The following is a 13,329-nucleotide window of genomic DNA, read 5'->3' as shown; positions in this document are numbered from 1 at the left end:
TGCTATTATGAAGTTGTTTAGAACAGTGAAAATGTAAGGTGGCTTTGAGACAGTGACTGGACAATGAAATGGTTGGTGAAATTCAGTGTAGGGAAATGTAAAGTGATGCACTGAAAGGGAGTAGCCCCAACTTTGCACATAAAATGATGGGTCTTGAGCTGATTGTTACTGCTTAGGAGTGAGATTGTGGGAAAATAGAAATCTAAGTCTTTAGTAAGTCAGAAAAGAACAAATAGAAAGTTAGGAATCCTGAGGAAAGGGATGTAGGAGAGAGAAGATCATTGTGCTGCTGAACGAATTAGTGGTTTGCCCTCATCTTGAGTAATGTGTGGTTCTGGTCTCACCAACTTCAAAAGGATATTTTAGAGCTGCAAAAGCCTTGGAGAAGAGCAACAGTCGCAAGTCTGAAATGGCTCCTGTACAAGGAACAGCTAAGTAAACTTAGCCTTAAAAAGAGGGAACTGGTGATGGGCATGGGGGGCACGATATGAGGCAGATCTCTAAAACAGTGGCCTAGGGAGGATGCACGAAAGAAGAGGCTTGTTCAGTACAAAAAGCATGAAGAGAAAATGGTTTTGGCTGTAGTCAGAGAGAGGATGCTGAGCTAGATCAACCTTTGTCTGACCTACTACAGCTGCTGGTATGTTCTTCTCTCTTGTTTCATATTATAAGGTACTTTCGGAAGAGAAATAATCCTGACTTATGCTGTGGTTGTACAGTGCTGACTGCAGTAAAGTCCTGGTCTGTAGTTGTTAATATGACAGGCTTGTTAGTTTTCTTACTGCCCCAAAATACTCCTGAGCAGCCTGAAGACTTTAAGATCCTTTGTTAACTGGTTTGCTTGCTCACACTGTCTTTTGTCCTTGGTTCATGCATCGCCCCAGCATGCTCAGATTAATGGCAGGGAACATGGATAAACAGAACTTTTGGTTCACACCCAGCAGCGCAGGACAGTGCTGACTCACATGAATGGGCTGAAACTCTTTGAAACTTGGAGAACAGAGAGTTTTCAGAAAAGCTCCTGTGTATGTTTATTCCCTAGAAAGCATCTGACGTTCCAGAACCTGCAGGAGCACCTTGACCGATTGCTAGCAGAGGAAAATGGCTTTGAAGACAGTCGAGGTAGGAGATACTGAGTGTTTGTCCAGTTTGTGCTTCCTCGTGTACTGCCTTACTGGGAGGACAAGCTGTTTTGTGAAAGGCAATTTCCTGAGTGAGCCTTTTTCTGCCCTTCTGTGCTGTCATTTATCATCTCTTTAAATCCTGTCTGCTCATTGGCTATCCCTGAAGTAGGTCTGCTTGTAGCTGGAAGAGGCATATTTCCAGGCAAGTTGTTGACTGGTTGCTTTCAAAACTGTTTTGGGGCAAATATTGGAGATATTTTACTGATAATGATGGGCTAAGCCCTTGCTGTGACCAGTTGTGGAGTACTTTTCTCACTGGGAAAGGCAGAGGCTTGTTGGTAATTCCTATGAACTGCTTCCCCCATAGGTGTTTCTTTTGGGCCTCAGGCTGTTACCTGTATTCTTGCTCACATTTGTTCCTCTTTATGAATTAGGATGTGGCAGAATACAATCTGGCTCTTCTTCTAAAAAGAAGAATTTTTTCTTGCTGCCTATAATCAGAGCCTGGCTTGTTATGTGATACACTGGCCAAACATTTGGCTAAGAGTTTAGTTTGGCCTTTGAACTTTGCAGGACTAAATTTTTCAGGTGACGTGGAAAACTTAACATATGACCTGACTGCTGTGTAGCTAAGACCTTATGTGTTGTTGTGAAAACTTCCTTTTGAATCTCTCTAGTGCCTCCTTTCCTGAGGTTGCTGTGGTCTGTGGGTAACATTATTTTAGTCTTCTTCCACTGTAGTAGAATTCAGGTGCTGTTGTAGTCTAGCTGGTGGCACTCATCAGGTGTACTGTTAAATCCTGCACAACTTTCCCTAACAGGTTTTCCTGCAACTCTTCTTTCAGATCAGGTGGCAGAGGGCCGTCTTGGTCCCTCTACCGTGGTGTTGGACCACACAAGCGGTTTTGAGGGGCTCCTGCTGGTTGATGATGACTTACTTGGGGTGAGTGTGGTGCTGATGCAGTAGGAAATGGTCGTGTGGGACTAAAAGCACTTTGGGCTTCTCAGTTTGTTCTTCATACCAGATACCTGTCACTAACTTTGGAGCACGTTGTTAAATGGAGTCTACCCAGGAAGCTGAGCGATCCTGGAGGACACAGGCTCTCCGGTGGGAACAGGTCTAGCAGTACCCCTCAGTCTTAACAAGCTCTGAGTGGAGCTGTGAGAAAGGGGAGGTGTTCACTGGACCTGCAGCTCACTGAAGAGCTTGGCTAAGTAGGGGAAGGGACAGCAGCCAGCTTTCCTGCACCTCCCTCCAGCAGACTGCCTATTCCTTCCTTCCTTCCAGTCTTCTTTAACAGTGGTGAGAGGCTGAGGATGAGGCCAAGCCCCACTGCTGTTTTGACACGTTCCTTTCTCCTTCATTTCTGTTGAGTTCCCTGCTTGCTCCTTAGCTTTTGTTCCTCCTACAGAGAATCAGTATCAGTACAGAAATCCTTTCCTACTTCAGCGATTTCTGCACTCCTTTCACCCCTCAGTGAGTGCATACTGTGCTTTAATCCATGTGTGCTTCTCTGCTCAGCAGAGGAGAGCGCTCTGATCTTCCATTTCCCTTTGACCACATGCTATTGCTTATCTTGGCTGTACCTGGAACTTACTCCCATGTCAGATGAGACTGGCTTGCCTGTGAATTCACTGTTGCTACCTTCATCTCTTCCTTATGGTCTGTCCTAAGACTGAGAGAGTCAGGAGTTAACAGTGTATTTGTGCAGCGTGTTAAATACCTGCTTGTCCTGGGCTTTACTCTAGACATACTGAATTTCTAATTTTGTTTTAGCTTGTCTGGGATTCAGCTATCTTTCCTAAATAATAGTTACTTTTGTATACTATCACAATTCACTGGGAACCTGTGTGTTACCATGTGGCCTTTGTACTGTTGCTGTGCTGCAATGCTTCACTGGGATTTACCAAGCACAGATGAGGTGTTGGGAGGACCTTGAATGGTTCCCCAGGGCCTGTTGGCTCTGCCTGCAGCTGCTGGGATGAGGAAGATATCACACCTCCTTGTGCTGTGCTCTGTGGATAGTTCTTCATTCTGTCATGGTTTTTTGAGGCCTAGGATGGAGGGAATGGGTAGGGCTGGGCAAAGCTGCCTTTTTTGTCTGCCTTTAAAAATCTTTTGTTTGTTGGTCCAGGTGATTGGCCACAGTAACTTCGGCTCCATCAGGGCCACAACATGCGTGTATAAAGGTAAGCAGATAAGCAGGTGATGCTTTGAGAAAAAGGCCCGAGAAAGAGTATGTGGAGAATTACACAACTAGAGAGCTCAGGAAATCTTAAATGTGCCACAGTTGCAGATCTGGATCCCCTTTTTCCCCAGTTCATCCACTATCTTTTTGAGGAAGTTGGAAGGACGGAGGGTTATGTGATGCCAGAATGAAGAGGTTGAGAGGGGAATGCCAGGGAATTCCTGAAACTACTTTGTGTGTCACATTCTTTTCTGTGGGGGCAGTGTCAGATGCTGCTTCCTAACAGTGGGCTGGGTGGCATGGATTTAGTGTGTGGCACCTCTGTTCCATTTCCAGGGAAATGGATCTACGAGGTGCTCATCTCCTCCCAAGGACTCATGCAGATTGGCTGGTGTACGCTCAGCTGCAGATTTAATCAGGAGGTATTGTAACTGCTGCACACAGCACATGGCTACTGTGTGCTCCTGCACTGCATTTTAGGTCAGTATGGAGCACCACATTGGCACCATGCTCCTGACCTGCTGCTATTCTGTACCCACCATGTGCAGTAGAAATGCCAGGTCTGCTGCTAACAGATCTTTACTAAACTCTCTGGTCTGGGTTCGCAGACTGGTGCATGGTGTGAAAGCCATGCACACTGGGTGTGTTGCTGTGCTTTTGCTGCACGTAGCCACTGCTGCATGTATGTGTTGCTTTTTGGCTGGCATCTTCTCCAGAGAGCGTGCAGGTCTGCAATGCTGGCAGCTTGTCTAAGGGTGACCCTCAGCAGCCAGTGCTACAGAGCTTTTTGTCTAGGAGAGGCAGGCCTAGCTCAATTCTTCCCAGGCACTGGATGGGATGTTTGATTTATTTATTCATATTTATTGTGCTATAGGCATGTGAGCTGCAGAGTTTCACTAACTTGTCACTCCCCACTGCTTGAGAGGGGAGGTGATGGGCATCCTGGGGGGCTGCTTGGATAGAAGTTGGAAATGAAGTATGCCAGCATTCTTCTGGTTTCATTCCTAGAATAAGGGCTTTGCCCAGGCAGAGCATGAGTGCTGTTGGCTGCTCTCCCTGTCTGCTGGCTCCCCTGTGAAGCTGCTTTTTGCAGTGAGAGGGATCCTCTGTTTGTGGCTCTATGCTTGGTCAAGTCTGAGTCTCCTTTTTCATGCTTTGGTGCAGGAAGGAGTTGGAGATACACCAGATTCATATGCTTATGATGGAAACAGGGTGCGCAAGTGGAATGTGACTACTACCAACTATGGCAAAGTGAGTAGTCATCCAGGGAAGAGAGGGATGGGTATAGAGTGAAGAGAAGAAAGCGGGTAGCTTCTTTCACTTGCTGGCTTCTGCTGGGCACTGTGAAATACCCTTGAGCTGTTCAGTCTGCTTCAACGGGCTATTGGGGAGGCTACATGCCAGCACTGATTTGTACCAAACAGGTGCTGGACATGCTCTGTGGGTGCTTTGTTTAGCAGCCCCAGCAGACTGATTCCCAGCACAGCGCTGCTGTTCACCTCTGGAAGGCTTAGGTTCTTTGTAGCACATCAGAGGATGGTGCAGTGTTGAGACAAATATAAGTCTGATCCTGGTGCTGGAGGGAAAGAATATCCCAACTTATGTGCAACTCAGGTGCAGCTCTCGGAAGTGCCAGAAAATGCTACATGAGCTGCTGTGGGAAGGAACCGTCCCTCCTTCCACCCTAAATCACAAAAGGTTGCCTGGGTTGTAATCTTCCTTCTGGTATGGGAACAATCTGGATAAATGTCTAACCTTTCTTCTCCTTTTTCTGCAGTCTTGGGCAGCAGGTGACATCGTCAGCTGTCTGATAGACCTTGATGAGGGCACCATTGCTTTCTGCTTGTAAGCAACTTTGCCTAGTTCCCTGCTGTGCTGATAGCTGTGTGTAATATAAAGGTTTCCTCACTACTCAGCAGGTTGCTGGGCCCTACTTCTGCCCTCTCCCCTTTAAATTCCTTTAGTTCCAGTCTTTGCTTATCTGTTTTGTGTTCAGAAGCAATGTAAAGGGACTGCTGAGTCTCCTAAATTCAGGTGAGAGCAGTTGGCAGAAAGATACTCAAGCTGCTAAGTTTGTGTAGTTTCTAGGATTTTGGAGGGGAGGGCATCTCCCATGATTCTAATACCACAGTTAGCTGAGCCGCACTGATTGCTTTTGCAGCCAGTGTAGGCTTTGCCTGTCCTAAACCCACTGGGAGCTGTGGAAAGACTGAAAAATCTCCAACCTCCCTCTCCAGTGCACAGTGAGCAGTGACCAGCCTAAATAAGAATTGTTTCTGCACCCTAAACTGCAGCCTGAAAAAAGTCATCCTGAATTAAAAACTGTCAGATGCTTGTTGGCATCTTTTAGAGAAGAAAAGAGAAGAGTAGGTTGAGAACAATATCCATTGACCTCAAGCAGATTAAGGCAAAAATGTCACCTGTCTTTAAAACGTCCTACTGGTCAGATATCTCTTAAGGATCTGGGTTGCCCTTGGGGGAATGGGGTTCTGTATGTTGTGTAGACTCCAGAGCCTTCCTGTGCCATCATATGAAAATGTACTTCCGGGGAACTTGCTCAGCAAAGCTGGGATGTTTGCTTATGTACCAGGTCAAGAGTGAGGAGAAGCGTGACTGACTGATGTGTCTGTGTTCCATGTTGGCAGGCTGCTGGGAGGGGAACGGAAAAATACCTGGACTACCCAGGTGACCTCAAAACCCTGCTAGTGTGGCTAAAGTCTTGTGGGTTTTCCTTCTTTCAGGAATGGCATATCTCTGGGAACCGCTTTTGATAACATCACAAGGGGTGCTGGAATGGCTTACTTCCCTGCCATCAGCCTCTCGTTCAAAGAGTCCGTTGCTTTTAACTTCGGCAGCCGTCCGCTCCGATATCCTTTGGCTGCAGGGAGAGGAGGTTTGAAGGGGAAAGAGCCGGTCCTGAGACCATCCTTGGAAGCTGTAGAATATACATACCTGAGTGCAATCCACTTCCTTCTCTTGGCACTTTTGCTCAAAATAGGATCAAGGAGAGAAGCATCAGACATCCCTCAACTGGAGCAGAACTGCAGGGCACACGAGCAGCATTGCCAACCCCTGACAGTTTCTAAAATGAGATTTGCTTTCTGCTCTGAGTCGACAGCTAATGCAGTAGCAGGGGGCTGCCTGTCGGAATGTGCCTGTTGATTAGCTGTAGTGGAGGCTTCTGTCAGTGTTTCTGATGAGAACACAAGTGCGGTCTGAAATATTTGCTGTTTGCAATATTGAAGAAGTGGGGAAAAGAACTTGTGGCTTGTCAGCCATTTGGAAGTGTACTGTGGTGTGAACTGTGACCGAGGCACACGTGAGTATAAAGTAAAGTAGAGATATGCTCTTTTGCTTGCATGAACAGAGGAAGACCTGAAAGGATCAGATTGCATTTTACCTTAACACTTGCCTACCTATCCAGTGGAAGGCTACCGCCCCTTGCAAGATCCTCCTGTTGCAGACCTCGTGAAGGCTCGCAAGCTGTTAGGCTACCTGAAGAACGTGATCCATATCGGGATAGATGTGACGGTAGGCTAGTGTTATTGGGCAGGTCTGTGACGCACTGTGCTGGGAAATGTGATTCTGCATTTCTCAGTGCATGCTGACAGCTCAGGTGCTTCCATACACCTGAGCGTCTAAACACTTGTAAGCTTTTGCATGGGGCATGCACATCCCTGGAGCTCTTCAGCCTGCAAGATGGGATTCCTAATAGTTCCATCCTGAGGGTTAGGTCAAATCATATTGCACTTTGTCATTCTCAGTTCTGTAAAGCTTCTTCCCTGGTATGCAAGGGGTCATGTTTGTTGGGCTTAGAACTGCTAAATTTGATTTTGCAGCCATGCAAGAAACTCGTCCATAGCTTGAACTTTTTACTGGGTGTCCTGGTACAGTGATGAGTGGTCAAATTCTGGCAGGTCTACCTTGAAAACTGTTTTGACCATAGCACTGCCCACTAAAAAACATTTTTTTCGCTACGATGAAGGACAGGATGATTATGCCCAAAGCATAGGGAGTGCCATCTGCTATGGTCTAGGTTTGAATGGAGGCCTGGTTTGTATGGTGACCTCCTCTGCAAGAACTTGCATCTACATAATCTTGTGCACTTGAACCATTTTGGAAAAACAGGTCATTGAGGTGCATGCATGGGACTGATAGTAACTGACATCTGGCCTGAGCTGGAGCTCTCCAGAAGCACGGTCCTGGCCTGGCTTCTTTGCCATCCTAAACTCCCACGTTCAAGCTTTCTGGTACAATCAGGCATAGGATAGCAAACAGCTGCTACTTCAGGCCTCCAGTTTGTTCAGTCATTGGCTTTTGGGTCCAGTGGGCTGGATCTAAGCCGTGTGTTTCTCTGGGTCTGTCATTGCAGGAGGGGAAGCTGGTGGAGAAGGACACGTCCGTGTGGCAGCTGCAGGGAGAACCCACAGTGCTGATTACATTAGCCCACATCTTCAATTACTTTGCCCCTCTCATGGTGAGTTTTGCCTGCCCATTGCAAGCTTTTGAAGGTACCTGTTCCTGTGCTTGTAAGAGGAGGCAAACTTGGCCTTAGCCTTCGCTAGGAAGTGACTGTGCCTTAGAGGACTGTTGACCTGGCTCTCTGTCTGCAGTGCAAGGTGTACCTGGTGGAAGATGTGCTCATGACCTTCCTGTTGAGTATCCTGGAGCGAGGAGGAGCAGTGGAGGCCCATCCCCTTATCCAGCAGTTGCTGGATCTCATGTGGCTTCTCATGGAGGTGAGTTGTTAGGGTGCTGGTTCCTCCCCAGGGATCACAAGGAGAGCGTGGGAAGTGCTGAGAACAGGAGCCTTCCCTGGTAAATGCTGGTAGCTGTCAGCTTCTCTCCCTTCCTGATGACAAGATCCCTATTTTGTGAGAGACCATGATCTCACCTGGGTCATCTGGCTGCTGCTTCAAGCCCAGGGAATGAGGATTGAATACAGAGTAATTGGTAATGGGGATACTGGGAATTACATTAGCAAGCCATTTCTAAGCTTCTCTTACTGCTAAAGGAACTGGGGATACTGAGTAGGTTCCTGCTTCTGTGAACATCAACTTCATCAGTGAGTTGTTCCGTTGAACATTGATTGTGCTTGTGTGACTGTGAAGGTCTTAGAAGCTGACATGTGCTGCAAGAGATCAATCAGGTGTGTGGGACTGAGGTGGAAACAGGCATGATAGTCTCCCCACTTACAGTGCTGCTGGGGAAAAAAAGCCTTCCAGCTTCCTGTGCCTTTTCCTATCCTATCTGAATGATGGGTCACTCCTTCCCTGAATGCTTGTTTGAGCTGGTGTTTGCTAGCCACCGGGGAGCTGCTGCTGCTGGTATGCTGGGGCTTTTGCACGGAGCCAGTCACTGCCAGGAATCTGCTTGGTGGCTGGTTGTCTGTCCTTTGGGGTGCTAGTTCTCGCTCAGTCCTTTGGCAACAGTTAACAGAAGTGGGCATTGGCCTATCCAGCTACCATGAAAGTTTCACTGAAAAATTTCACACTTACTCTCCTAGAAGCGAAGCCAAAAGCCCCTGTCAGGGCTGCTGCATTAGTTGGAGAGTCAACTCTTCTCTTGCTGATTGGCTCTGAGTTAGAAGAGCTGTCTTTTGGGGTCTCTGACCATTGCCTCATTTACACAGGAGTAACTTGTCTTTCCTTTCTGGGTTAGTTCTGCCAGCACCATGTGTTGGGTAGATTTGGGGGATATGGAGATGGGGCTGCTTCAACCCAGTTGAATTAGACCTGGGACTTTGACTTATTGTAGATGTCTACATAGTTGGTTTTGCTAGTGTAGAAGTTTGCTTCCCTGTAGTAGAGTGATAGCACCAACTTCTGCTCAGGCAAAAGTCTCTCCCATGGATTCAAATGGACAAACACTGTTGGTTTGGAGCACCTGCCTTTTCAGTTTGGAAGTGGATGCTGCATCCTTCCAAGGCTGTAGGCTATGGCTGTTGCTCACTCCTTGCTATTGCTGTTGAATGTGTTTCTTATTTCCTCAGGAGTACGAAGTGCACGAGTGCCTCAAGCAGTTACTGATGTCCCTGCTGCGGGCTTACAGGTTCTCCCCCATCATCCCAGACCTGGGATTACAAGTGAGTTGCATTTGCGAATCTCCAGGAATCTGTGACTAGCCAGACTTCTGTTATGTGCTGTCTCCTTGTCCAAAGGTAGCTAATGTTTTGGACTATCTGTAGTCATTTGATCCAGAGATGGCAGTTCTGTCATGTTGTACCTATGAGAGGATTGTGTCCTCATCTGTAGATGGACTCAGTTTTGCTTCTCCTGTTTCCCTAGATTCACTACCTCCGGCTCACCATTGCAGTCTTGAAGCATGAGAAATCCAGGAAATATCTACTCAGCAATGTTCTGTATCCTTTGCATCTCCTCTGATCTCAGTTCTCCCTGCCTGCAATAGTGCAGCCAAGGAGACTGCCAGGATCTGCAGGGCCTGAGAGGCAAAAGCACCCCATCTTTGAGAGGTGATCTCTCAGGTCTCCTCTGTTTGCCTGACACCATTCTCCCTGCTTTGAGGAGGGGAAACTGGTGCCTTATAGGTCACCTCCTCCTAACAGGAAGGACTTCATTTCTACTGGACTGACCTCCCTAATGACCCTAGAGCAAAACCACTTTCAGAGCAGTTCAGCTGCCATGCTGGCATTTGGGCAGCTGCTGTGACAACTGCATGGGGCTTCTCCCAGGACAAAGGATCTCTGGAGTTTGCAGAGCTTTGAGTGGTTGTTTGGAAAGGGGTCTCTCATTACAGCTGTGAAAGTGCACTGTGCACGTTCTACCACATAGCTTCTGTGCTTACTTTAACTTTGCCACAGTTTTGATGTACTCCGTTCGGTTGTGTTCTTCTATATTAAGAGCCCTCTGCGTGTGGAGGAGGCTGGTTTGCAGGAGCTCATTCCCACCACGTGGTGGCCAAACCGCTTCACCAAGGAGGTGAGTAAGGGCAAATCTCCCAGGAGGGAGACTGAAGAAATTTTGTGGCCTGCTCAGGCCATGGAGGCATCTGTCCCCATCGTTTTCTGGCTGAGGAAGTTGGATGCCCCATGTTTGTGACCGTGTGAGCATTGGTGGACCCTGGAGAGCTCTTTGTGGGTTGCGTTCTCTCCATTGTCCTCTCATCTTTACTTTCCCCTTAGAGGGGAGTTTTGGGGTTCATTGCTCAGGACAGGAGAGGGGGACAGTTCTCTGTGGCAGCGGATTTGGAAGTGAACCTCACAGTGTCTCAGAAGTTACAGCTTGACTTGTGCGTCCTGAAAAGTTGCCTGCTCCTTGGTCATCGCAAGGCCTGGGAAGCTGTTTAGGTTTGCTGCCAGCTGCTGCTGCACACTTGCACATAGTTTCAGTGAATTTCTGCTTCCCCTGAAGTGAGGCATTTTCCCCATGCGGCGATCTCTTGCTAATCAGTGCCTTTCCCCCAACCAGGGCAAGGAGAGTAAGGAAGTGAAGGAGGAGAGTGCTGAAGAGAGACTGAGGCGGCGGGCATATGAAAGAGGCTGCCAGCGGCTCAAGAAACGCATTGAAGGTCTGTGGGGAGGGAGGGAGGGAAATTGCCATTTGCTGAGATCCCATAGCTTTTGTGTGGCAAGAGGGAGCAGCCCATGAGCTGTTTTCAAATCCCCTTCATGACCTGAAGTCCAAATGCATTCTTGTCACAACAGTCTGTGCTGCAGAGACGGGGCCCAGCTATGCCATTGTCTGGCAGAGGGGAACGAGTGTTGGAACCTGCCGCACAGATCTGTAGCATCCTGCTATGGGACGTGAGCAAAATCAAAACTCTTCTTTAGAGGCATTGCTTATCAGCTATGGATGAATTTGTTGCTAGGTGGAGGTGGAGAAAATTCTCACAGTGATGGGACTAACGTTCTGTTGTCACCCGTTCTTCCTGGGCAGCCTGCTCTGTGGAAGTAGCATTTCTTGTGGGGACAGGATACCATGCTTGGGAATGATGTGGATAGATGATCTCTGGTGCTTTTTGTCCGATGGCTGACTGGTGTGTCCCAATTTTAGTGGTGGAAGGTCTCCAGGTTCAGATTCTGAAGTTGCTGCTCAACAATAAAGACAGAGGAGGGGTAAGTGATCAGTGGATATTTTGGTACAATATCTCCACATCCCAGGGTTTGTATAGGTTTTTGTGCTTCCCATTAAAGCCTACATGAGCACCAGCTCTGGGACCAGGAGCCATGCTGCCTGTTGTGCATGACACGTGCCGTGATATCTGTACAGAAGTGCAGCTGTGGAGACATTCAGTCCTCAGGATCAATTCTCAAATTGATCCATTCAGGCAGGTTGAATTGCAGATTGAGACTTTGGACTCTGTGTAAAGGGAGATCAGATTCTTTGCTAGTGCTGGCTGATCATATGAATTGCATCTAGGCCAGCATTGGGTCTCTGAACTAAGCAATCACGGTCTGACTACAGTTCATCCTACCCTGACATTTAATACTAATCTCAAAGAGAAATGTCAGTTATGAAAGTGTATGTTTCTACTGAGGAGGTGGAGAGTGCATCCAGCTAGGCAGAGCTGAAGGTCTACTGGCCACGACCAGTAGATCCCAGCAGGGACTTCAGAAAACCCAGCACTTGATTGCATAGCAATGGCCAGCAAGGCATTCTTGGGCCCTCCAGCAATGGTGGAGACTGGGTTAGTTCCTTTCTCCTGCTGAACTTAGCTAAGTGAATACAGCTCTGTTCTCAGCAAGTTCAGGCCATGTAAGGACTTGTGCTTCACTCTTGGCCCAGAGATTATTGGGAGGCTCCCTGGGTTCCTCTGCCTTAAGTGCCTAAAGCCTGAATGAATGCCCAGGGCGAACCATATGAGGCAAACACATCACAGAGTCCGGGGAGGTGGATAAATAATGTGTTCCATGGGAGCTCACCTCCTGCTTTTTGTGTTGCCAGGGGGAAGCCTCCAGATATATCTTCCTAAACAAATTCCGCAAGTTTCTTCAGGAAAATGCTAGCAACAGAGGGGTAAGTCAGAGGGCCAGCCCCTTCTGCAAACCTCACCCTAAATGCTCTCTGCCTCTTTGGGCTGGGAGCTCCTACCCATTTGGTTGGGCTGCTTCCAGTGGATGAGGTCTAGAGATGGCTGGAAGTGCAGAGGAGGGAGAAGATCAGAGGCTAGAAGTTTATCCAGGTCCTTTGCTGTGAGTTATGGGAAAATGGTCCTTGTGAGCAGCTTTGGGTGTGAGCCACAGATTTGGAGGAAAGGAACTGAACATCCTGCTGAAATCCCTCAGGGAATGTGGCCTTGGAGTGCTGTGCCACAGCTGGTCTGCTGGCTTTGGGATCCCCTTCACTGCCTGGGGGAGGACCACTCTTCTGAGCTTGCATCAGGCTGTTGGCCTGCAGCTTTGGGAGGTGGCAAATCTGCTATTGCAGTAAACCCTTTCTTCACCTGCATCTCTACATTAATTAGCAGCCCATCTTTGGTGGTAGAGCGTGTGGTATCCATGCTTCTGTGTGCTGCCAGACCAACTGTTGTTTCAGTCCCCAGGATTTTCTAGAGGTGGAAACTGCTGCCTGCCATCAGAGGTGGGCTCTCTCGCAGTCCTGGAAACTAGAGGTGCGCTCTGCAACCTGGTGAAAGTGCTTTGAGCAAGGCTGGAAGCAGGAAGCTTCTGCCTGCCCTGGGTGACCACTAGAACAGAGATGCTCTTTCACAGTAGCCCTAATGGCTGAGCTCATTCTTTGCCCTAGAACTTGACTGTCCTGTGCCCACCGGAGTACATGGTGTGCTTCCTGCACCGGCTCATCGCCGCCCTGCGTTTCTTCTGGGATGGCCACAAGGCAAAGACCCCTGCCACACTGAGCAGCGAAGGTAAGGCCTGGAGAAGGTTTGAGGAGATTTCTGTGGTTGGGATGGGGGTTTGCCTCTTGGAAGGCCTCTCTGGGATGCTGGAAGTCTTGTGTTCTGTATGGATTCTGTGGCCTTCTGTAAGCCTGTGCCAGTAGTTCCTGTCATCCTCGGAAATTCCTGTGTGCAGATGTATTCCAGTTAATATCCAGATC

The 13,329-nt window shown here is 48.2% G+C and overlaps 1 protein-coding gene across 1 annotated transcript in view; it reads left to right on the top strand.

The window, feature by feature from the left end:
- RNF123 (ring finger protein 123) overlaps positions 1-13,329 on the top strand; it is a 63,198-nt gene that overhangs the window by 9,546 nt on the left and 40,323 nt on the right. The window contains exons 4-20 of the mRNA XM_067303304.1: positions 1,043-1,122; positions 1,970-2,067; positions 3,260-3,314; positions 3,650-3,735; positions 4,478-4,564; positions 5,091-5,158; positions 6,055-6,180; positions 6,730-6,844; positions 7,686-7,790; positions 7,927-8,052; positions 9,306-9,398; positions 9,601-9,674; positions 10,134-10,251; positions 10,741-10,840; positions 11,326-11,387; positions 12,217-12,288; positions 13,018-13,138. Of these exons, the coding sequence (XP_067159405.1) occupies positions 1,043-1,122; positions 1,970-2,067; positions 3,260-3,314; positions 3,650-3,735; positions 4,478-4,564; positions 5,091-5,158; positions 6,055-6,180; positions 6,730-6,844; positions 7,686-7,790; positions 7,927-8,052; positions 9,306-9,398; positions 9,601-9,674; positions 10,134-10,251; positions 10,741-10,840; positions 11,326-11,387; positions 12,217-12,288; positions 13,018-13,138 (1,586 nt within the window). The remainder of the gene's footprint in view (positions 1-1,042; positions 1,123-1,969; positions 2,068-3,259; positions 3,315-3,649; positions 3,736-4,477; positions 4,565-5,090; positions 5,159-6,054; positions 6,181-6,729; positions 6,845-7,685; positions 7,791-7,926; positions 8,053-9,305; positions 9,399-9,600; positions 9,675-10,133; positions 10,252-10,740; positions 10,841-11,325; positions 11,388-12,216; positions 12,289-13,017; positions 13,139-13,329) is intronic.

This window comes from Apteryx mantelli, chromosome 12 (genome assembly GCF_036417845.1).
Source record: "Apteryx mantelli isolate bAptMan1 chromosome 12, bAptMan1.hap1, whole genome shotgun sequence".
In the NCBI taxonomy this organism is placed as follows: domain Eukaryota; kingdom Metazoa; phylum Chordata; class Aves; order Apterygiformes; family Apterygidae; genus Apteryx; species Apteryx mantelli.
This window is presented reverse-complemented; position numbering and strand designations above follow the sequence as displayed.